Source organism: Alternaria atra (assembly GCF_907166805.1).
Source record: "Alternaria atra isolate CS162 genome assembly, contig: 21, whole genome shotgun sequence".
Classification (NCBI taxonomy): domain Eukaryota; kingdom Fungi; phylum Ascomycota; class Dothideomycetes; order Pleosporales; family Pleosporaceae; genus Alternaria; species Alternaria atra.
The window spans coordinates 4,653,059-4,677,204 of record NW_025091319.1 but is presented as its reverse complement, the minus strand read 5'-3'; the positions used below and the strand labels follow the sequence as shown (position 1 = coordinate 4,677,204).

Here is a 24,146-nt window from a genome sequence, read left to right as displayed (position 1 = left end):
ATAAGATCATGGGTACCTGATCAGGTTAGAGTAAAGCTTGCCTCGTGAAGTTTACGTGTGGAAGCCGGCGATGGTGACAACGAAAGGCCCACGTGAAGAAGTGGGGAAGTTGGAAGTGAGATGGCCCCTCGACAAGGGTAATTGCGCTAGGGTCGCGTCGCGCCTTCCCACCTCACTGCCAGCTGAGAGACGCCTTCTACTGGAGATACTCGTAAACTTCATTTATCTGATCTCGTTTCTAAATCTTCATGCTATTCAGTGCGGCCTCTAGATCAATGATCTCTTTCCCCTTCACCCCAACTGTACCTTTCCTGTCCCTGTACTCCTTAGCCACGGCCTCCATCACCTTGCCCATCTGCGCATCCTTGCCCTCGGCCTCTAGCTCCTTCTTCACACGTGCGAAGTTGACTTTGACGAAGACCTGGTATTCGCTCTTTTCTCTCTTCCCATCTTTGCCTACAGCAACACCGGCCCCAACGCCCCTAGGTGTCGGTTTGGTCTGCGCGAGCTTGCCCTTGCACTTACCGCATGAGTGGCGGGCTGGATCGACGGATTTGGAGTGACGCTTGAACTCGTAACCACAGGAGATACATTCCCAGACGTACTTGTAGTCTATTTGGTACGAGTGTTTGGTGGTGACTTCAACGCCTTTGTCGGCGAAGGCGACGGTAACTTTGCGGCCCCAAGATTTGAACTCTGCTCCGTGAGGGTTATTACGCACTTCGCTGATCATAAACGTGGTCAAGTGGCAGAACTCGTGCGCGAGTACGTTGTAGAGCCTCTCTTCATCATCGATGACTTTCTCGGCGAGTTCAATAGAGCAGTGGTGCCGGATCTCAACGCGCGTGTCTGTGGGGAGGGGCCCGGTTCGGATGCGTATCTGCTCTCTACGCCAATTTGCACGACCGGCTGTCGTTTTGAGTGTCTTGGACCAGACAAGCTTGATACCGCCTGTGGATTTCGAGAGCTCGTGAACACGACCCGAGGAGATGGTGGCGTCGAGCTCGATGAGGAAGGCTTCAGCTATGGTGTGCTTGCGTTCAGCGAAGGCTTTGCGTTGTTCGCGGATCTGCTTGACATTCGAGGTCGGTTTAACCTCTGGCGTTCTCTCCTTAGCTGGCTTGCGACCTGTGGGCTTCTTTTTTGGGCTCTCTATGGGGCTTTCATAACCCTCGTCACTGCTGTCTTCGAGAGCTACACCTTCCATCATCTTGACTATATCTTCCCGCCATTTCTGCTTCTTGGGCGACACGAGCTGTTTGGCTGGCGAATGGCGGTCGGTCCAATCATTTACAGCTACAGGATTCCAAAATGCGTCAAGACTTGGTCTTCCGTCTATATCGGCTGCCTTAGGGATAACGGGCTTCTTCTTCGAGGGCGAGACGAGCTTAGCTGGGCTAGGAGGAGCTAGTGGAGGTGTTGCTGGTCGTGAGATGGGTGGAGCTTTACGGGGCGAGCGTTGCTTAGTAGGTGTTGGTGAATATGTCAGAATCGCGAGCGGGCCGTTCGATGCTGAGCTGGTAGGACGAGACGATGCTGCGAAGGAACCTGATCGGGCGTGAGTGTGTTCAGGGAGTACAAAAGACGCTGAGGCCTCCGGCGAATCTGTGAGATCGACAACATCTTGCGCCCAATTCGATATCGTACTATGGCCCTTTCTATGTGGCGGTCGCATGGAAGTAAGACCGGCCGGGGGCTGGGTAGACGTTTGTACCGGCTTGAGGTCGGGGATCTTGAACATCGGTTGTTGAGACTGCTTGATAGGTTGTGGTGCGCTCAGCTCATTCTCATCATCTTCACTGTCAGACACTATACGTCGCGCGCGCGGTTGTCGCTGGTTGTTCCTTGACTTTACAACAGGCTCATCATCTTCCCCTTCCTCACTGATATCTTCCACTGGATCCGCAGCTTCTTCTCCTGTCTCTGGTTCCTCTTCGCCACACCACAGGCTTGTTTCTTCCTCTTCCTCGGCCTCATCTTCCACCATCTCCTCTCCCTCCTCCTGTTCTTTGCTTCGTGACCGTTGAGCAGCCTCTTGTGCCTCTTGCTCCCCCACAACATTGATCTTGCCCTTCTGCACCTGCTTATTCACGACGCTTCGAGCCAGGCTTTTGGCATACAGAAGTCCATTCCTCTTTCCAACATCTGTGTCTGTTGTTCCACTGCGTACTCTTCGCTCTCTTTGTTTCTTCTCAGGACTTGCCAGACTTTCGTCGCTGAGCTTCCGAAGTAGTCGACTGTTGCTCTCGACCGGTCGCAGTACACGTTGCTTTCGCGGGGTAAGCGTATCCTTGGGCGTCGCTGTCTTCGGTATGCGGAACGAATGCTCTATGGCTTCCGATATGCTAATATCCCGAGCTGTGCACCTCGAACTCTTTGGAACTAGTATCGAGCTGTCGTCTTCTTGCAATGATGCGTATCGAAGTGTGGCTTTCCGGGGATTTGGTCGGCTTGCTCTCGTCTCGGACGGTGGCATAAAGATAGTCGGTTCATTTGGGCTCGGTTTGCGTAGACGCGCCATGTTCGCGAAATGCGGTATGCAATAGTATAGTATGTAGGGATATTCAAGCTGTCGTCCGCGCGATTGGTACCCAAGAATGATGTTCGCACAAGGATGTTCAGACGTTGAAAGTATTGCCGAGCATGTTTGTTATCGGTCGTTGTCCCAGCGACTAGCGGGAACGGTGCCGGGACCCACCTCGCACGTTTCTAGTGCCACGAACGTTTTACTGTGCTTTAGCCTGCGCACACGATGTTACCTGATATCTGAGGACTACCATGTAGAGTCTTGCCTATACTCAGTGAGCGAGATGTACCTCTAGATGTAAACATTATCTTCTGGCGCGCGAATAGTGTACTAGGAATCACATCGAGTACCTCCAGAGTATCTTTTGTCTGGAGTAAAACTCGAGAAATCGAGCTTCGTAGTCGCCTCAACCATTGTCCACAATCACGTCAAAGCATGTATCGCTTGTAACAAGGAAAAATCAGTCATACATTGCATGCTAACCATCACAAATACAAGCAAACCCAACCACATTGAGCCCGATGGACCGACACAAAAGCTGCACTACTGCGCCCATCTGCGGGCGTCTAGCTCTGTCTCTGATCATCTGTTCGATCCACCCCAGATGTGAACCTCCTCATCCCCAATCGTGAAGCATTTTCGGGGTATTCCATCCTTCTGTATTTACATCCCCAGTGGTGATTGTCTTCATCCGTTTTCTCTTCTATGCATTTACTGCTTAGCGTTCTTGGCCATGGTGTTAAGAGCGCTGCCGTTCTTGAACCACTCAATCTGGCCCTCGTTGAAGGTGTGAGAAAGCTTGATCTGGAAGTCCTTGCTGCCATCGGCAGGGTGGACTGTCATGGTCAAAGGCTTGCCGGGGGCGAGCTCGGTGGAGGCCAAGTCAACCTTGTCGTTGGGGCCGATCTTGTCGTAGTCGGCAGGGTCGGAGAAGGTAAGGGGAAGCATACCCTGCTTCTTCAAGTTGGTCTCGTGGATACGAGCGAAAGAGCGGGTGATGATGGCCGCGCCACCCAAGTGCCTGGGCTCGAGCGCAGCGTGCTCACGGGAAGATCCCTCACCGTAGTTCCAGTCACCTACAACTACCCATGGGACGCCGTTCTTCTTGTAGTCACGGGCAACGTCGGGGACGGCACCGTACTCGCCGTTGAGAATGTTCTTGACCTTGTTGGCCTCGCCGTTCTCAGCGTTGATGGCACCAATCAACATGTTGTTGGAGATGTTGTCCAAGTGTCCACGGTACTTCAACCAGGGACCGGCCATGGAGATGTGATCGGTAGTGGTCTTGCCCTGGCACTTGATCAGGATAGGGAGGTTCTTAGCATCCTTACCATCCCAGGCGCTGAATGGCTCGAGGAGTTGAAGACGGTCGGAGGTGGGAGAGACAGCGACCGAGACAGATGAGCGGTCCTCGGGGGGAGCCTGGTAAGTGTCCTGGCCTGGGTCGTAGCCGTTGGTGGGAAGACCAAGGCCGGAAGGCTCCTTGAGCTTGAACTCCTTACCATCAGCACCCTTGAGAGTGTCTGCAGATGCGAAGTCAGTGTATGTTTCACATGCGTCTTGTAATTTTTTTGCTTACCTGTCAAAGGATTGAAGTTAAGCGTTCCAGCAATGGTCATGGCGACAACGAGGTCGGGGGAGGTGACGAAAGAGTGGGTGGCGGGGTTGGCGTCGTTACGGCCAGTGAAGTTACGGTTGTACGATGAGATGATGGAGTTGGCCTCGCCCTTCTTTACATCTTTACGATCCCATTGTCCTATACGAGCGAGCGAGGTTAGTAAACGTACAATAGTTAAGTATGAAGCAGTAGCCTGGAGGTATTCGAAGACTTTTGAGTTGTCAAGAGACGACAGAGAAAGCCGCGAACACCTCCAGGCTACCTGGTTGGGGAGGGGAGTACGAACCAATGCAAGGTCCGCATGCGTTAGCAAGGACCATACCGCCAAACTCCTCGAAAGTCTTGAGTTGACCGTCACGCTCAATGGTGGCGCGAATCTGCTCGGAACCAGGGGTGACAGTGAAGAGAGACTTGGCCTTGATGCCGTGGGCCATGGCGTCTTCAGCGATGGAGGCGGCACGGGTCATGTCCTCATACGAGGAGTTGGTGCAAGAACCGATGAGACCGACCTTGAGGTCCTCGGGCCATTTGTTGGCCTTGACAGCCTCCTTGAACTTGCTGATGGGTGTAGCTAGATCGGGAGTGAAGGGACCGTTGATGTGGGGCTCAAGCTCGTCAAGGTTGATCTCGATGAGCTCGTCGTATTCGGCACCCTCGTCCTCACGAAGCTGGGCAGCGTACTCGCGGGAGAAGTCACCAATGTCGCGGCGCTTGGTGGCGGCAAGGTAGTCGTACATGCGGTCGTTGAAGGGGAAGAGGGAGGTGGTGGCACCAATCTCAGCACCCATGTTGCAGATGGTAGCCATACCAGTGCAGGACAGGCTCTCGGTACCAGGACCGTGGTATTCGACGATAGCACCAGTTCCACCCTTGACGGTGAGGATACCAGCGACCTTGAGGATAATGTCTGTAGGCTGTGTTAGCGTGATTGCCCCGCATTCGGAGACTGGTATTTGAGGTACATACCCTTGGGAGCAGTCCAGCCGGAAAGCTTGCCAGTAAGCTTGACACCAATGACCTTGGGAGCCTTGAGTTCCCAGGGAAGACCAGCCATGACATCGACGGCGTCAGCACCACCGACACCAATGGCGGCCATACCCAGACCACCGGCGTTGGGAGTGTGCGAGTCGGTACCGATGAGGAGAGCACCAGGGAAAGCGTAGTTCTCAAGCACGATCTGGTGAATGATACCAGAGCCGGGCTTCCAGAAACCGATGTTGTACTTTGCGCAAGAGGTGGACAAGAAGTTGTAGACCTCCTTGTTGATCTCGTTGGCGCGCTCCAAATCCTTCTCACCACCAACCTGGGCCTCGATAAGATGGTCGCAGTGGACGGTGGTAGGGGTGGCAACGGAAGGCAGACCAGCTGACATGAATTGAAGAATAGCCATCTGGGCGGTGGCATCCTGGCAGGCTACACGGTCGGGACGGAGCTTGAGGTAGCTGGAGCCGCGCTCAATCTCTTGACCGTGGGGGTCGTCCAAGTGGGAGTAGAGGATCTTCTCGGCAAAGGTCAGCGGGCGGTTCAAGCGGCCGCGAACAATCTCGAGGTTCTCGTTCATCTTCTGGTAGTTGATGTAGTGGCCTTTCTCCCAGTTGGTCATCTCGACCTTGCGAGAGAGGGGAGCATCGCTGACGGTGGCCAATTGCCTGCGCGAAGCAAGGCTCTGGCCCAGGCGGCCGAGCCTCGAGAACTTCTGCATGGTGAGGATTGAGGGGAGGGTGGTGTGGAGAGAAGAGTGATGGAGGGAGCGGAGGAAAAGAACGTCAGAAGCTGGCTCAAGTTGGGCGATAACTAATGAGGATCACGAGGGGTGTGATTGGCTCGTCTAGCCCCAGCTGCGTGCGGAATACCTCGGCGCCAGAACCAAAAACAGGTCGGCAGCGTAGTCCCGTTGGCCCGCTTCACGTGCAAGCGCGGTGTAATGGAGACGCAATTATGAAGAGGGTAATTGTGCTGTGTGCGACTGGTGGCCAGCTGGTATTTCAAGGCTTCGAGGCAGACGAGACGTGTGCTTGGGAGCTATGCGTGTTCACCCAGACGTCATACCCGGCAGCCGTTCACCGACCCCGCGCTCATTCCTTTTGGAGGTGATTGGCGTTCTGCGATAGCACAGCGTTGCCCAAGAGCTCCCCGGAGGCCTGCGCTCCCTTTTCCGACCCAACAGCTGTGTGCCGAGTCAGCGTGCAGACCTGCAGACATGGCAAATTTCGGGTTCTGGAGCAACTGTCGCATCTACCACAGCCTGATTCGACCTAGCTCCACCAGTCTTTTTGACCTGCAGACACCCGCACGGGCCCCCGTCGCCGGGCGTCTCCACACTGCAACTTTCTCTATAGCCGACCATCACGATTCCACACGGATAACCGACGGCCGCGGATACTGCCCACCATGCCTGCCATACGCGGACAAGACTCCAAGAAGAAGACACGTAGACATACGCGCGACCTCGACCAGATCCACGCCGACTTGCGCGACGACAAGCATCTCGCCGAGTTCAAGGATGCGAAGCCCATAGAAGATTTGCCTGGCCTGGGGCAATGGTACTGCAAGGAGTGCGCAAAGTTTTTTGAGAGCGACGGCAACTTTGCTGCGCATCAAAAGGGCAAGGTCCACAAGCGGAGGTAAGAACACCGTCTTTGCGATTATGACAACAGCGCTGACGGATTTCTAGAGTCAAGCAACTTCGCGAAGAACCATACTCCCAGAAAGAAGCAGAGGCAGCCATTGGCCTTACCACCAACAACGGAACGCGCACCACGACCGCGACAGCCCCGATGGAAGTCGACCAGGTTGCAACATCGGGTTGAACGCTGCAACAATGGCTTTGCCAACCAGAAGTAGCATTCTTTGGCCAAGAATCACAAGACGTGGTTATCTGGGCAGAGAATGATCAACCTACATTCGGAGTCGACTGAGATGGCAACAAAAGGTTCTCTACCTAGGAGAACGGCAGATTGTAGCAGGAGAAGAAAAACATGCATTGCACGGCGTTCAAAACTGGGATATGGAACATATAGAGAACCCAAAAGGCTCAGACGATACCCTACATTTCAGATCAAAAGACTCGAATTCTCATAAATGCCATGGTCCTTCACAATCGTGACTATTTCGTAGTGCTCTTAGTGATCATCCGTATCCTCTGGCTGCTGTGTTCTGCCCATGTGCTAAAAACTTGACCTCAAATTAAATACCGGTGCAGTCGGAACATGGTTTAGTCCACGCAAATTACCTGACAGTAAACTGGTCAAGCTCAAGCGCCATTGGGCTGCTGTGAAAGATGTCGTTCGTAGGTAGCCATTCTCATGCTGCCTGAAGTTGCCTGGTGGCTACCTACGTGCCTTCGCCATCAACAACATCACAGTCGCAACATAAGTACCACACCAACTTCTGCGCAAAGTGCAACAAGTCCCAGCAATCACCCAATACAACGCTGATATAAGACATGGCATTCACAAACACTCCTCTCTACGGCGGCGCAATAACCCTCGACCTCCCCTCTAACTTCGACGACGCATCGTAAGTTCTTCTCTTATCCTGCGCGCCCCCACATCCCGCGCCTTCCTTTTACAGCGTCATCAACCCCACGTCCAATGTGTACAATCGTCCAATGCTACAAACCCTTTCCAAGCATGGTATCGCATACCTCGGGCTTCCATACTGACAAAGTAAATCAACAGTCAAATCCGACAAATCCCCGACCACCAAGAAGTCTACCTCGACAGCGATGGCTACTCCAGTATCGTCGTCGAGATACTAGAGTATGTCGAGAAGAGCAATGATGAAGAAGCACTGCAGTACCACTTTGGCGATCTAGTTGAAGGCACGGGTGACCAGACTACCATCATTTCGCAGGACCGTGCTGTGATCAAATCTCTGCCGTACGTACCATCTAGTATCACCAGAAAAGAAAACCAGAGCGAGGGCATGGTAGAGTGGAAACCCATGGTATAGGTGCATGGCTAACTACGGTTACAGGGACAACTCAGTCTTGACACTATCATTCATCCAAACCCCACCAACACCCAACCCTCACCCCAACCGCAAGACTCCCGAGTTCACCTATATCCACCTGATTCTTCTTCGCCTCAAGGATCAAGGTACCGATGTAAGCAATTATCTCTTCATCTACATCTCCGCATCGTCACCGTTTACTCACCTGACTTCCCCTCTCTTTTCCCTATTGACGTAACAACTTCATCATCATGACTAATACTCCTTCCAAGATTATGATATCAATCAACATCCCGCACTACCCAGGCGAGTACACTCCAGCAGAAGAGCAAGGCGGGGAGACGCCGTTGATGAAGGATAGTAAGGCAGTGAGGGAGAAGGTATTGGAGAGCTTCCGGGTGAAGGAATGGGGGCTTTTTGAAGGCTAAGACGGATACGAGAGAGGCCATGAAAATGTAGTTCATGGGAGACGGATGTCAAAACGATAACGGAAAGAGTCAATGGTTGAGGGAAACTAAAAAATACATGGCAAGAGGAAGATTTGAGAAGGGGTAGAAGATCTAGGGAGGATAGTGAAGATGTAAAGGTATAGAGATATAAGAAAACCGGTAACACTACGTAGTCATTAGCTTAGCAATATCCCTCATGGATGTATTCAAAAAGTGCAGTTGGAGAGCATCATCGCGAGTATACTGACGAGGCCAAAGTCATATTCACATGTTTTCAATTGTTATATTCTCGCATTATCTGAAAATGCCGCTATGCTCTCGCAGCCTTTAATTTCCCTCCCTATGAGTAGCCAAACTGTTATGACCCACGGTTACGTCCATCGCTACAGACAGGGTGGCATCGATGGCCTTCCCTCTGAGGCCCCTTATATAGTATCATGCTTTAGTTACCCATGTCGTATACCGCTGCGTTCGACACCTCACACAACTATACCGCATCTACTCATTTGTATTGACTCACAAGATTCAACCTTCTTCGCATCTCCTCTCCCGCAGTAGGTGCCCGCTCATCTAAACTTGGGTCAAGGCTCATGCGTCGGTGGTCAAGTTCACCTGCGTGTCCTACGTTATTTGGGACCTGGGCTGCGAGGAACGGTGATGGCGGGAGATCAGCTAGATTCGCGACAGGCTCCATGCCTTGCATCAGCGCAGGATCAACAGGCAAGTCATAGCCATTGTCCTGAAGGTATTGCGGATAGATTGCGCCCTGTTGCTGTGCGGCTTCGAGCTGTAACTGGCTACTCGGAGAGTCTGAAGGAGGTGGTGGTTCCGTTGGTGAGAACAAGCTCGGTGGAGTGGGTGTTAGGGTTGGCTGCGTAGCACTTGATGACAGGAAACCAGATCCTGATCTTGCCTCTGCACGCGCTTGGTTTTGACCCTGGCGCATAGCTGACAGGCCTTTGTTCATCTCGCTGCACTCTGGACAGTTACGAATGACCTGACTGACAGTCTCCTTTATGCGAACCCAATGGTAGAGTTCGGCAATCGCTGCAGTAGTCTTGTTGATGCCCCCATGATGCTTATGATGGATCTCGCGAGCAATCTCGTACTGCTGCTTAGGATCTGCGATGACCTCTTTGCCCTTCAGCCACAGCTTCTCAGGCTCGTCGCCCTCCCCAGGCGTAAGCTTGTAATGTGTGGCTGCACTACGAAGACGGCTCTTCTCTGCTCGATCAGCACCGTTGGGATACTTCCCGTTCTTGAGATAGAAGCGAATCTTATCGAAGCGCTCCTCAGACACAAATTCGTCATCTTGACCTAGATCCCGACCGTATATGATGGCATCGACTAGCTCGCCAGGATATGACTTGAGGTTGCCGCAACCTTTCACACGACCGATACGCTTAAAGCCGAGGGCATCCCATATGCGGCAGGATGCGACGTTGGTTTCGTACACGAGATTGAAGACGGAATAAGTGTAGCCCTGAGCATATTAGCGCATGCTACCTAGTCTTCTGTGGAGGGTCTCACGAGCTTTGGTGCCCAGTCCAGGTAAGTCTCGCCCATCAAGCGACCAACACCTCGGTTTCGCGACGCATCCGTGACCAGAAACCCGCCGTTGCAGACATGGCTCGACCGTCCCGGGTAGTTGGGCTTGATGTAGAAACTACCAAGACATTCCCTCTCCCAGTCACAGCCCCTCCGTGCCATCTCGTGTAGTTCTCGGCCATCCTGGATCTCACCCAGCAGCATAATCGCACCAAAGACACCGAACCAGTATGGACCAAAGGCCTCGAGCGTCAGCGGCTCAACCATGGGGTAAGTATCGCCCTTTTCAATCTCGCGGCCTAGCTGATCGCATAGGTATGCCAGTAATGTGAGGGGTACTTGATTCGGCGCAGAGAAGGGGATAATCGTTGCCGTAGTTACACGGTCGCGCAGAATGACTTGACATGGTGCGATTCCTACGGGTAGCGGGCCACCAGGCGGGGGATATGATACGTCGCCAGAGGTTCTATATATGACTGGTGCAGTAGGGTCATCTAGCATAGCAGGCATGGTGGGCAGACTGTTCTGTGGGCTGTGTCTGTGGAGAAATCAGTATCGCGAGAACGGCATATTGACCTCCAAAGTGGGAGCGGAATGTCCTCGCGACGGCGCGACCCAGGCGCCATGCTGGTGAAGCACAACGTATAGACTCGGTACGTGATGACGACGTTGGTGTAGGACTTACGGAACAATGCGTAGGTGCCTGAGAGGCCCTAGGAATGGTCAAGCAGGATGAGAGATACTGCCGTGATGTGGTGCTCGCGGTGCGTACCCAGCGAGATCTGCAAATGCCCCCACTAGCGCCTTTTTGGTACCAGCGAATCTCTAGCGCCGTCATCTCCATACATACCTCGGCTGAGCAGTCTGTACATATTGTCGACGACTTCACAAGTGGATAGCAGGCATGTACGCAAAGATGATATCAAGAGCTGTTAAAACGGAGTCAATTACGAAGCGCTACAATGACGCCTACGCTACAAATATAGACATTTCAAGGAGACGATGACATTTCTACGAAAAACGATAGGGAAGAACCACTGCTGGATATCAATTGACATTTTGTAAGGAAAAAAACTTTCGTGTCCAGTGTACATTCGAAAGGTATTATTTAAAAGAAAAAGATCCTTCATACACAAGCATACCACATGCTTCTTCCTCGACCACATCAGTCTCTCGCTATACAACCGACATCTTTACCACTTTACATCTCAGAGTACAGGAAGTTACCGGACTCGTCAACGTACTCGATGGTCTGCTTGGTGACACAGTAGCCCTCCTCCTCCCAAGGCATGGATGGGTAGGGGAAGACACCGTTGGTAGGGCTCTGGGGCATGGAACCGTCGCTGCTGGGCTCGTCGTACTCGTCACCATCTGGCAGCGGGATGTCGAGCGCGGTGGGAGTGTACTTGAAGGGCTTTCCAGCAGGGAGGTGAGCGGTCACGCTCTCAAGGACCTCATAAGGTGCGCTCAAGTCAGGAAGCTCATCGTCAGAGGCAGCAGGCTTAGCCTTGTTGCACTTGACGCTAATGTGCAGGTTGGGAATGTCGTCAGCGTTAAGCTCGCCGTCAACACCGACAACCTTGTAGTAGAGGTTCTCCTTGAGGTACGACTCGATGTGTTCTGGACGGAGCGACTCAAGCTCTCCAGCGGCTTCCTTTCCTTGGAGGCAGGTAGTCAGGGGAAGAGCACCCTCGGTCATGACGGATTGGGAAGCATTGGCACCACCTTGCATCATGCCACCGAGAATACCGTAGGAACCAACGTAGTTGGGGTCCTGGGTGTAGTCGGTGGAAGGGTCGTAGTCGGCATCGGCGGTGCTGTTGCTGTAAGGAGAGGTACCAGTGCTGATAGGAACAACGGCAGAAGCAGTAGAGTTGGCAACCGGGTAAGGCGCAGTGGAGTTCGAGGTAGAGTTGTTGCCGGGCTTGCCAACGAAGCAGTGGACAGTGTAAGATCCCTTGAGCGCGTACTTGTCGGCGATGACGGAAAGAACAGTGTGGTAGTCGCCCTCCTTGATAGGACGTCCAAGGTACTGGCCAGTCTCCGACTCATCATCACCACGCTTGGTAAGAGTCCTCTGACCGGCGCCGTAGAGCTGAGTGACGGCACGAGCCACCTGCTGGTAGGAACGGTCGCTGGTCTCAGGGTAGTAGTATCCGAGAGTGCGTGTCTCCTTGACATCAACCGAGGTGAAGTAGTTACCAGCAGTGTCCTTGGTGAAGGGCTTGAGAGGGGAGTACTGGTTCTTGGGCTCACCCTGGTTCCACTGAGCCATGGGACGGATGACGTTACCGTTGGAGACGTAGGTGTTGGGAGTGATGAGCTGGTACATGGCGAGCAGACGGTCAACATTGGTGTGGTGAAGCCAGAAGAGGGGGTCGAAAGCCGAGACATCAAGGTAGTACATGTGTCCCCCACTTTCGCCACCAGCAGTGTTGTGGATGGCATCGTGAACGGACTCGAAGCTGTCAACACCGCCGCCGCTCAAGTCGGTGCGAACGCCGATGGCGGAAGTGCTAGCAGCGCCCCAGTTAGCCTTGCTGGAGAACAAAGCAAAGACACGGTCACGGAGAGAGACGCGAATGGCATTGAAGCGGGCGTTCATCTCGTTGTTGTTGCTGCGGGTAGGGTTAGCAACCGGGCGACGGAGCGTCTCAGGGAAGTTGTTCCATGGGCCTCCACCCATCTCAGACGGAAGCGTGTTGCCGAAGGTGTACTTGTACAGCGGGTTGGGGATGGTGACAGTTCCTTGAGGCTTGGTGACGGTGACGGTCTGGTCGCGCATCTGGGTAGGGACAGTAGAGCCACCCTGTCCTGGGTCCATAGCCCAGTCCCAGTAAGGCATACGGAGAGTCGACGCGGCGTTCCTCCATCGCTGCTGCTGGTTGGAGGGGAAAGTAGCGATGACCTCCAAGACACTCTGGTACCATGCTTGCTGTGAACTGTTAGTCTACGCTCAATCGTTGAACCCGAGTTTCATACCTCGTAGATGGCAAGGTAAGGCCTGTGCCAGGAACCGAAAAGAGCCTGCGCGTGAGGGCAGAAACCTTGCTGGTTCAAAAGGGGTGTGGGGAAGTTGTTCCAGCTTTGGAAAGGACGACCGTGAACACCAGAGACCTGGTAGTACGAAAGCCTGTCGTTCTTGTCCTTGGCCATGAACCTCTCCATACCGAGAAGGTACAAGTTCCACTGGTCGGCGTTGCGCGCCAATGTACGGAGCTCGAGACGGGGAGCAGCAGTCCTGCCGCCATTGCACTGGCCGTTGGACGCAGTGCCGGAGCTGCACACACCGGTGATGGCAACGAAGCCTTGCTGCGACTGACGCTTGGTGAGTTCACCCTCGATCTCGTTGATGTGGGCCTCAATGGCAGCATCTGCGTGGCGGGCAGGGTGAGCGTGGTGGTGCGAGCCATGCTGGAAAGCGACTGTGAACTGGAGAATGGACAGGAGGGCGACGAGCATGGTCATCATGCTGGCGGGTTTGCTGAAGTTGGCCATCGTGAAGAAAGTAGTGGATGCTTTTTGTGTTTGGTTGAAGGACCAGAAAAGCCAAGAGTCTGGAAAGAAGTCGACTCGAAGAACCCGAAGAATGAAGAACTACTAAAACCGATGCTAAAGAGCGTAACGACCTTTGGATTAAGCCCAGAAGGTCTGGAAAGAAAACGTGTGCTGTAGAGACCTCGACGTCAAAGAACGAGGAATCAGAGATGCGGCGTAACCGGAGCAGGGGCGGGCAAGCGGCAGGGTCATATATCGAAGTCTGCTATTCCCAGTCCATGCTCAACTGGGTTTAAACTCATGCTGTTGGTCGCCTTTTCGGACACGAGGCGGTTGAGCCTGGACCGGGGGTATATCGTATTCGTGGCGGCGTGAATAGTGACTGGAGGCTATTGGGTGGAAGACGGGATCAGTGGGGAGGTGAAGCGCCCCTGTAGGTCCCGAAACGACTAAAGACAACTGATCCGCGCCGCCTTCCCCTGACTTAGCCGTATGCGGACAAGACGTTGCGCGCAGGGGCCGTTGTAGGGTGATGATTTGGGAGCCGACTGGCGCCGACGTGCGCCTCTTAGATGTCTCACGCTGGGGTCGTCAGATGCTGTGTCGTTACCACTGCAAATATGATGACGGACTGCCCTCCCTATCATGGTGCGACCTGTCTGCGCAAACGTGGACCAGACGAAATGCCGTGTGCCCTCTGCGTACCCATGAACGAGTCGTTCCTCCGAGCGGGAAAAAGACGCATTTCGGCTGCAAAAGCCTTTCTGGGCAGCTAGCACAGCCACGGCGACGCCCCAGGCACGCTCCTACTGAGGAACCATTCGCTGTCCACAAGAGGACCGGCACCTTCACCTTCTGCATCCACTTCTCGCGTCCTTTGATTGCGGCGTGTCCTACGCATCTGCTTACCGGTTACATGCCCACTGCATGCAAGGACACGCGCCTTCATGGGTCAGCGAGCTTACCACGGTCTTATCAACGCATATCCTCATTTTGCCGCGCCGTCCATTGTCCATGTGAGGAGGGTCTGCTACTATGCACGTTATGCGTTCTTTGCCCAGCAAAAGAGCGTCTTCGCTCGTTACCCTTCTCGGCTGCTCGCTTATTGGCCAACCTTAATGCAGGTACACACCAGGCCGTGTTTCACCTGACCATGGATCACCATCCACATGTCAAGACCGCAGTCCACATCGTCGTTTCAACCCTCCTATTTTCCGCATATCGCCAGTGCTTGAGTCGACTCAAGCTTTTTCACCTGTGGAGATGGTTTATCGATATCGTCCCTCAGCAAGTGCTGTTCGTGCAGAGTGACGCCCACAAACCCAAATGACGGAACTCCGAGAATCTAGAAGTCTAGCTAGCTGCGTGTTTGCTCGGTTCGGTCGGTGCGCTGCATGCCCAGGTTTTGCAGCGGCGCGGCAATACGCCTGTGTTCACAGACCTACGGTAAGATGCGAGGATTGCCCCTCTCCACAGGCGAGCGTCAGATCCGCCACGAGCCCTGGAGGGTCGCCGAGAGTAAGCGGCTCGAGGCAACGCGCAACTCAATCCACTTGGTTTCTTATGATGACATCGTTTCCCTTGACGAGAAAACCATATTCTATTCTTGTTTGCCTATCCCCATTACCGAAGGTTGTTGGCTATAGCTTTTGAGCATGACGATTCCACTCCATTTCTATTGCGATAAGTTTCATTGGCTTTCGTTGGATAAGCCTGTACCATTAAACATCGAGGGCCCTTTCCTCTCTCACGTACAGAACCTCGAGGATCATATGTTTCTCAATGTCTCGGACCGCAACCCACGTCGCAGCCAATAAATCGGACCTATGGCGCGGGTAATGTCGACAAACGGCGCAGTGTTTCGTGAAGATGAATGAGTAACCTGTTTCACCAGCGAGCGGCCCACCCCACCGAGCGGCCCAGTTCCCCCACCAACACGCGTACCTAGCAACAACACGTAATGTCTCAACAACTACAACCTCTCAAGGCTTATACTGAAGCTGATGTGCAGCTTGCCCTCTTAGACGTTAAACGTAACCAAATTCCAAGCCTGCGACGTGCGGAGGCAGTCTACAAAGTCCCAAAGACAACGATACGACGGCGACGCGACGGGAAGCCCTCTAGACGCGACTGCGAGCCAAACTCAAAGAGCCTGACGAAGCTAGAAGAGGAGGTGATTGTACAACGTATACTTGATGAGAATCTGCGTGGAGTACCGCCCTCGAAGCTACACGTACGAGATATGGCTGATAGATTGCTGCGCGATCGCGGCGTCAAGTCTGTTGGCAAGAACTGGGTTGACAGGTTTATCCAGCGTACACCTGAGCTGCGCACGCGCTGGAGCCGTCCATACGATCGCCAGCGAGCTCTCTGCGAGGACCCAGCAATCATTGAGCCCTGGTTCATGCTGGTTCAGAACATGAAGGCGAAGTACGGCATTATAGACGACGACATGTACAACTTTGACGAGTCTGGCTTCCTGATGGGCAAGATATCGTCGCAACTCGTAGTGACAGGCATGGACAAGCCTGGGAAAGCAAAGAAGCTTCAGCCTAGTGATCGCGAGTGGACTACGTTGATACAGGGCGTCAGCGCAATAGGGCGCGTTATCCCACCCTTTCTCATCTTTGCCGGCAAGGTTCTTATCTCTAACTAGTTTACTAAGGACCTCCCACGCAACTGGGTTATTCAAGTAAGCCCAACAGGCTGGACAAACAACGATCTAGCGCTTGCTTGGCTTGAACACTTTGATACGCATGCGAGGCCTGTAGGAGCGTACAGGCTGCTTATTATTGACGGCCACGAGAGCCATTGCTCAATAGATTTTCAGGATCGCTGCAAGGAGAAGAAGATTATCGCCCTCTGTATGCCTCCACATTCGTCGCACCTCCTGCAGCCGCTTGACGTTGCCTGCTTCTCGCCGTTGAAGCGCGCGTACGGCGATGAGATCTCAGCCTTGGCACGCGATCGCATCCACCACATCAACAAACAGACCTTCTTACCAGCCTTTAAAGTAGCTTTTGGGAAGGCATTTACAAGAGAGAATGCTTGCGCAGGGTTTCGAGGCGCTGGATTGTGTCCACATGATCCACAAGCCGTGTTATCAAAGCTAGATGTGCAGCTGCGTACGCAAACTCCACCACAGCAAGATGACGCCGCTTGGGAGGCGAAAACACCGCGCAACGCCAAAGAAATGGAGGCGCAATCAACGCTGATTCGAAACAAAATGCAAATCCATCGAGGGTCTCCAGCAAGTTCACTTGACGAGCAGGTGCGACAGCTAACAAAAGGCGCGCAGCAGATAGCTCATGAGATGGTGTTGATGCGCGCAGAGATGGGGCGCCTTCGAGACGCAACAGAGACGCTTACCAAGCGTAAGAGTCGCAAGAGACGCTACGTACGGGCAGAGGAGTCACTGGCAGTTGGCGAGGTATTAGACTTAATTGCTGAAAAGGAGGGTGGCAGTCGTGAGGAGGGTGAGGAGCCGGCGAAGAGGGTGCGCGCAGGGCGACGCTGCGGCCGTTGCGGCAAGATTGGGCATAACTCTCGTACGTGCAAGGTAGAAATTGAGGATGTATATGATAGCGACGCTTCTGAATAATACTATACTGTTGCAAGAGTATAAAAATTGTGTTGTGGTGCTAAGCTACGTCGCTGCGCGAACGCCTCGCTGGTGTTCGTGGGCCGCTCGGTGGGGTGGGCCGCTCGCTGGTGAAACAGGTTAACTAGAATGGATTGATACGGCAGTGCTGTCAGCTGGCAGTATCGCAAGTCTGACCTGGAAACGTATTCGAAAGCCTTTCCCATGGTGACGTAGCATCGAAGGAGCAGGCGCAAAAGTAAACAAATAATCTATAGAGCGCTGTTGCCCCAACACGGTTTTAGGTGCTCGTATAGAGGATCCGCAATAAGTACCACGAAAGCACCGAGAGAACAGCGAACAGCGAACAGCGAACAGCAAGGTAACGGATACGGTACTCGGCGCAGCTTCCGATCCGAGCAATCGACAAAGAAGATCTCTATTTAAGACTGACAAGGAGCACGATATCTCGAGTATATCGAAAACGCAGTCCCTGAAGGTAACTACCCAGTCGTGAACCACACAAATTCTTTTTTTAGGCTCTTTGAATAGGCCTTGAAGCTACTTACAGCCTTGGAAAAGAAGACTCTTCTTATGCCAAATGTAATACTGTGTTCAAGCACCTCTCGCAATACAATACATTGCCCTTTAGCCCTCGCCAGAATGCCAAAAAAAATGTAAAGAACGCGGCATCACAGCGAGCACTCCCAGTACAAACCCGGAGAAAAGCAACCCAGCATGTAGAGCTTTGGCAGCTGCTTGTGCTAGTCGTTGCCTGATGGCGTGGCTTCCTGGAGAATCGAGTTGAGGTCCATCTTCGGCGAGATAATACTGTGTCGAGGGCCAGTGGAAAGTTGTCTTAGACATAGTCGTGGTTGCTGGTAGACGGAGCCTGTGTGGCAAAAGCAGAGCTATGTCTCACTAAACATAGAATGGAAATAGAAGCAGAGCTCCCCCATGCGAGACCTATCGAAGGATATTTCTACTTCTTTCTATTTACCAAGAGTTGTAGTGCGGCTGGTGAAAGTAAGGTACAGTATCCGTTCACACCTTCACACATACGAGCGAGCTAACTTTCAGCTGTCGTCTGATACCTAAGTAGCATCCGGATATAACATAGCACGTGTCATGTTCATGTTCTCTCTGGAGAAGTAGGACTGCAAAAGGTATCATATTGAAATCCGCGCATTACGCTACAAAATACATAACATTGGCAGAAAGCAAAGAAACTGGGTATATAACCGATATACACTGTAGTAGCTCCCAGTTCATTCATCATCGTCATCGTCCCTACCTAATCCACGCTAGAATCCAACTCAGCCCCTGGGGCACGCAACAATTACTGGAAGGCCCCCCTAATCTTAGCATAAAGCTCGGTATCTAGGAAATTGTAATTCGGATCACTGAAGCAGAAAGGCGCTCGCAGCAGCGTCTCAGCCGTAGGACGCTCCATAGGATCAATCGTAAAGCAGTCGTACATGAAGCTCAAGCCCTCTACTCCAATCACCCTGGACACGTCTTCGGGAATGGGAGGAGCCTGGTTCAAGCTACCGAGCTTGTAGATGGCGCCGATAGCTTCTTCCTTGGACCAAGGACGTTTGCCCGCGAACATTTCCAGGACAACGCAACCCAGAGACCAGATGTCGACTTTAGCAGAATAACCTTGGCCCTGGGAGCGGATTACTTCAGGAGCCATCCAGAAGACGGAGCCTTGCATGCTGTTTGTCACGTCGTTGCCGTAAATGTTGTCGCTCTTCTTGGAGATACCAAAGTCGGAGATTTTGCATGTGCCGTCCAGGTCCAGTAGGATGTTGTCAGCTTTAAGATCGCGATGGAGAATGCCTTCGCGGTGGAGGTACGAGAGGCCGAGCAGCGTCTGTCGTGTGAGTGAGGAGACAACAGACTCTTCAAATTTTCCGTGCTTGCGGATGCAAGACCCTACGCTGCCACCAGAAATGTACTCAAGGAAGATGGAGATGCTGTACTCTTTGCGCTCGCATCCGAGGTACTGCACAATGTTGGGGTGGTCGAGATGCTGCATGGTATCGATTTCTTGATCCAGACTCTTGACGAGTTCCTTGATCTTGTCCTTGTCGGATCCAGCAGCTTTGGCGTTGACTTCGACTTGTTTGACTGCGATAAGCTCTCCGGTGGTGATATTCATACCGAGGTAGACGCGACCGAATGTGCCTTTGCCGATAAGTTGACCCTTCATCCATTTGAATGTTGGCTGCCGCGATGGAACACTTGGCAGATGATCTTGAGGTATTGTCTCCATAACGAGGCGCGAGCCGCGTTGAGGTCGTACTTGCTCGGTCCTGGCATTGAACATCTTCGTTGACTTTCGCCTGACAATGTCGCCGCCATTGCGTAATGTAGCAACTCGCGATGGACCGGCACCAGCATGTGCCTGACCCGGAAGTGGCCTCTTGTCGAGTGGCTGATATTGTGACTTCACGACTTCACGGATAGACTTGGTACGGCCAAGGCCAGCGCCTGACTTTCTCAAGTTACGTTGTGCGATACTCTGCAGCCCAGCACCACCACGAGTGAGAGGCTGATTGACAGGAGTGGGCTCGACAGGCGCAGACTGGGAATCATTGACTGACTCCGTAGCGCCATCCGCTTCCTCTTCCTCAAGCATAGGTTGGTCGAGATTGACATTCGGGAAAAGCTCGTCAAGGTGTTCCACAAGGGCTTCAGCTGGCGGACGGTTCGCCCAAACATCGCTAGCGAATGACTCGCGACGCGAAAACTTGTTCGTATCGTTCGGGGAGTCGGTCCACGTTGCAGATGCAGCGGACTCGGGGTGAAAGTCGCTTGGCTGTGAGTCGCGGTCGCCAGTCGCGCTTTGCTCAGCGGACTTCTCTGTGACTTGCGCCAATGAGTTCTTTGATCGTTGTGTCTTAAGTGTAAGGTTTGGCCGTTGGCTACGGGAGTTCGTTCGGGCGATAGGTGTGCTCTTCGCAGGTGTGGGCGGACCAGCTCGTCCTGCGAGCGGCGCAGCGAATAAGCCATCATCGGAATCGTCGTCCTCAGAATCCATAGGCTCAAGGTTTGGGGACTTTGTAATGAACGACACTCGGGCTTCCTCGAAATCGTGAGTAGGGCCATATATCGACACCCTTGACGGTTCCCTACTCAGTGTAGACTCTGGAGCTTGGGCTGTGTGAGGGCTTCGATTCGGTGAGCGAGGTCGTTCGTCTCTCGGTCGTACTACTGTTGGATCAGGCATTGCGAGGGTAAGGTCTGGCCTCTCGTTCGACGTGTCGTTTCCGAAAGCTTCCTCATAGTCAGGTATTCTGAAAGGTATATTGCCCTTGCTCATTGTGAAATCGCCGGGACTGCGAGGTGACCCACCTGGACTGTTCCTGCCAGAGCCGGATCTAGCTGCGAATCCGTTATCTTGCAGTATCTGTTGCGATGGTCGAATGCTTTCAGGAGAGCTTTCGTCCTTTGACGGCGGTTGCGAACCCTTTGGTGGTGGTGCTCGGTTCGCTGCTCCTATTCCTGCCCCAAGATTGCCAGCGCCGATAATGGCAGCAGCAATGCCTCCCAGCCCGCTTGCACCCTGTGGAATGGCTTTGCGCTTTTCTGACTGCGACTCTGTGGATCTTCGCTTGGCCTGGCCATCATCGCTCTCGGGCCATGAGCCGCGGTTTTTGGCCCTTGATAACGAATTAGCCTTCAACAACGTACTAGTATCGGCAGGCACTGGTGGTGGTTCTCTCAAAGGAACAAGTTGCTTAGGCTTCCCATCAAACTGTTTCTTCACGTCCTCGTAAGGAGAAGCACGAGGTTCATCAAAGTCAACAATGCGCTGACTTCGGTAGCTGAGTTGGTCGCTCGAAGTAGGATTCAGGTCAGGACTGTGTCCGTTGATTTTCTGGAAACGACTCCTTAGGTATTCGTCCTGTTTCCGCTTGGTCTCCTTCCGGTGCTCTTCAGCAGCGGCTTCAAGCAGCTTCCGTCGTTCCTCCTCAGCCAAGTCATCACGCGGCTCCCAAGCAGACTCTGCAGGCCTGTCGGTCGCGTTATTGGACATGAGCTCGTTTTTCTCAGCCATCTTGCGAAGAGCTGCACTTCTGTCGGCGACGAGCGTTGATTCCCCAGATTTTCCGCCTGGAGAGTCTAGCTGAGAATCGGCGTTTAGTCGAGAGTATGCGTCTTCATCGATGGATCTGGCAGATACATGGGGAAGCGAGACTCCCAGACCAGCAGAGGGGGGTATGGTCCCCTCTTGAGGTATCTTGACAAAGATCTTGAGCTCGCCAACTCGATTTCCATACTGTGACCGGGCCTTGAGCAGTTTGGAGTCGGACAGAGGGTGATCGTGCTCCTGTTGCCCAGGAAGTGTGAGGTGCAGTTCTACACCAGATATCTGGCTCAAACCCTGACTTAGCTCTTCACAGCATACGGTCCGTAGAGCTGCTGCTGAGTCTACATTGGTGATGTCAATGAGCCGGTAATTCCAGCCATCCGGTGTGACAAAAGCATATTTGCGGTCTTCTCTTCCAGATGCACGGGCACGACCCGCTGCTCGATTATCAGAGTCCATCTGAGCTGATCGCCTCGAAGGGGGCCGTTCGTTCAAAGATGTTTCACTGGAGTTCATGCCAGACTTCCCAAACAGAGAGCCGCTTGGATGAGTACGATGACTTGCCGGACTGGTAGGTGAATCCAGGCTGATGTCATCGGGAGATGGGTAGTTCTCCTTCTTCCGCCCGCCCATGATCTTTTTGAAGAAACCCTTCTCATGGTCTTTGGCGCTGCTCGGCACCTCCATATCGTATCTTGCTAATCCAGTGCCCGGCCGTGAGCCTTCGTAGCCGTTCTTCCGATTCTCATTGCGACTATCAGACCGGTTTTCGAACGACCTGCCCGAAGGTGGACCAGAGCCAGTATTTGCAAAAGTGGAGTTGATCGATTCGGTACTGTTGACGCGGTTGTGGGGAGAGTAGTAGCGGGACCCGTTGTTGTTTAAACCCGCGCTGAGCTGCCCCCCGTTAGTAGCAAGGCGGGCTGATGGCAGCGCCGGACTTTGCTGCGGACTTGCTTGGCGATAGTTTGTCGCCCCCAGGGAGGATGGCGCAAATTCTGAAGATGCATTCGGGCTGTGTCGTACAGACTTTGGATCGAGGCCCTGGAGAACTTCTCTTGAGTAGGGACTGCGTGCAGGTCCTTCTGAAAAGTCTGGAGTCGGGCCAAGGCCTGGAACAGTGAAATTGCGTTGCTGTGTAGAGATGCGTCTGGGTGGGTTGGTGCTGCCGCCAGGCGAATGCAATAGCAGTTGGCGACCAGGACTCTCTTCGCCATTGCCAGCAGTGGTAGGCGTTGATCCAAAGTCCATACCCCGGGTGCCGATGTAGGGTGAATTCTCGACAGTACCCTCTGTTCCGGCGCTCGTCATGCCAGTATCGGATCGCTGCGGTGCTGCCCGGGGGTTGGCGGTGGTGCCTGTCTCCACGATGGAGCGTACAAGCCTACGAAGCTTGCGGCCCTCGTCTCGCTCTCTGTTCTGATCCCACCCAGTTCCACTTGCAGTGCATTGCTTGGCCAACTGCGGAAAGATGACCTGGTGCATCATGGCTACATTGCCTTTGCTACCATGGCCGCGGCCAATGTCCAAAAACTTTGAGCCTTCCAGACCCAATGTCCTGAAAGTTTCTTGCCAGTCTCGTGAGAAATTGTTGCTCGCCAGCCAGTGTTGTACACGTTCGGCCGGCCAGTGCATGGAGTGGTCGTGTGGGGATATCGGGGTCGTGCCGTTGCTTTCGGAGCGGTGGTAGACGCTGCCATGGTTCTGGACCATGGGGTTCTGTAGGGTTGCGGTTGGTGGCCCAGGCGAGTCGTAGACCTGAGCTCGTTCGGTCGGTATGTTGAGGTGGTTGCGACTGCTGGGCGTCTGGGGAACGTTGAAGCCGTTGTTGGAGCCATATTGCACGCTCTGCACGCTCTCGAGGAGGCTGCTAGAGAAGCCCTGGGCTGAAGTGTCGGTGTTGGCAGAGTAATTATCATCCCTGTAGTAGGGTTCTGGGTAGCCTCTGGAGGTGTGCAGTGGAGGTATGCCTACGCCAGGTCCGAATGACTCGCCGCCTGGGATGTAGGTGGCTGACGTCAGAGGAGGTTCGCGCTCATGCTGGATTTGTTGAGGCGGAGGCCCTGGGGGAGGGGGGATGTTGTGAGGGTAGTTGCGATATTGGCCCGGGTCGTAGCCTTGCTGCTGCTGGTACTGGGGTCTTGGTGGACCCCAGTTGTTCGCATGCGGGGGCGGCGGGATGGGTATGCCGCCCAGGTTGCCGTAATTCGTGGGCCGCGGCGGTGGTGGAGGGAGGGCAATATGGCCAGCGGGCGTGCTCGAGGGCTGGGGCGGCGGAGGGGGAATGTATTGATGCATAGCTGGACCCTGGAGGTACGGCTGCTGCCGCTGCGCGGTGAGTGGATCAGCAACGGTATGCGCCCTTCCGCGTGGGCTTGTAGAAGGTGCGCTTGCTCCTCCGGGCGAGAAAGAAGGATATGGCGAGCCGAGATTGCTCAGTCCCAGAGGCTGGAGGGACGACGACGGCGACGAGGTGACGCTGGGGATTTCGGGCAGCGGAAGATTGCCGGGCGGGATGCGATTCGGGCGAGGCCCGCGACGGGCAGAAGGGTCCGAAGAATTGGAGATATTTGACACGGAGCGCTGGCGAGACTCTTGGGTCATGTCTTGACCACGGCGGCGTTGGGCAAGGGAAGCTCCTCGGATGAATCAGAGGAGAAAGTGCCTCACATCACGACATGACGCTGCAGCGGTAACGTCGTCTCTAGGCCTGGGGTGCCAGCTGCCAGACGTGGTGGGCTCCTTGGGCTCCTTTGTCGGTACCTCTCTGTGGTATGCTGGCGATCCAAGTCGCGCGGGTGGGTCCCGGTTCCAAGCAGACAGGTGGAATACGAGGTACGAATCGCGGAGCCGTTGGGACGAACGGGGGATGA

The 24,146-nt window shown here is 53.8% G+C and overlaps 7 protein-coding genes across 7 annotated transcripts; 2 read left to right on the top strand and 5 right to left on the bottom strand.

Annotated features, from left to right (window-relative positions):
- Positions 1–238: 238 nt before the first annotated feature.
- On the bottom strand, positions 239–2,521 carry ALTATR162_LOCUS1989 (uncharacterized protein; the record flags this gene model as incomplete). The annotated part of the gene is made up of 1 exon (XM_043309591.1): positions 239–2,521. The coding sequence occupies one exon, from the start codon at positions 2,519–2,521 to the stop codon at positions 239–241; it is 2,283 nt and encodes a 760-aa protein (XP_043165526.1).
- A 717-nt stretch (positions 2,522–3,238) lies between these two features.
- ALTATR162_LOCUS1988 (uncharacterized protein) lies at positions 3,239–5,847 on the bottom strand (the record flags this gene model as incomplete). The annotated part of the gene is made up of 4 exons (XM_043309590.1): positions 3,239–4,050; positions 4,107–4,355; positions 4,408–5,052; positions 5,112–5,847. The coding sequence occupies 4 exons, from the start codon at positions 5,845–5,847 to the stop codon at positions 3,239–3,241; spliced, it is 2,442 nt and encodes an 813-aa protein (XP_043165525.1).
- Positions 5,848–6,536: 689 nt separating this feature from the next.
- On the top strand, positions 6,537–6,955 carry ALTATR162_LOCUS1987 (uncharacterized protein; the record flags this gene model as incomplete). The annotated part of the gene is made up of 2 exons (XM_043309589.1): positions 6,537–6,769; positions 6,820–6,955. 2 exons carry the CDS (start codon positions 6,537–6,539, stop codon positions 6,953–6,955), a joined length of 369 nt encoding a protein of 122 aa, XP_043165524.1.
- Positions 6,956–7,590: 635 nt separating this feature from the next.
- Positions 7,591–8,527, top strand: ALTATR162_LOCUS1986 (uncharacterized protein; the record flags this gene model as incomplete). Its single annotated transcript, XM_043309588.1, has 4 exons — positions 7,591–7,664; positions 7,826–8,080; positions 8,124–8,253; positions 8,372–8,527. 4 exons carry the CDS (start codon positions 7,591–7,593, stop codon positions 8,525–8,527), a joined length of 615 nt encoding a protein of 204 aa, XP_043165523.1.
- A 523-nt stretch (positions 8,528–9,050) lies between these two features.
- ALTATR162_LOCUS1985 (uncharacterized protein) lies at positions 9,051–10,606 on the bottom strand (the record flags this gene model as incomplete). Its single annotated transcript, XM_043309587.1, has 2 exons — positions 9,051–10,031; positions 10,079–10,606. 2 exons carry the CDS (start codon positions 10,604–10,606, stop codon positions 9,051–9,053), a joined length of 1,509 nt encoding a protein of 502 aa, XP_043165522.1.
- Positions 10,607–11,297: 691 nt separating this feature from the next.
- ALTATR162_LOCUS1984 (uncharacterized protein) lies at positions 11,298–13,594 on the bottom strand (the record flags this gene model as incomplete). Its single annotated transcript, XM_043309586.1, has 2 exons — positions 11,298–13,031; positions 13,079–13,594. The coding sequence occupies 2 exons, from the start codon at positions 13,592–13,594 to the stop codon at positions 11,298–11,300; spliced, it is 2,250 nt and encodes a 749-aa protein (XP_043165521.1).
- A 4,919-nt stretch (positions 13,595–18,513) lies between these two features.
- ALTATR162_LOCUS1983 (uncharacterized protein) lies at positions 18,514–23,877 on the bottom strand (the record flags this gene model as incomplete). Its single annotated transcript, XM_043309585.1, has 1 exon — positions 18,514–23,877. One exon carries the CDS (start codon positions 23,875–23,877, stop codon positions 18,514–18,516), a length of 5,364 nt encoding a protein of 1,787 aa, XP_043165520.1.
- Positions 23,878–24,146: the final 269 nt, after the last annotated feature.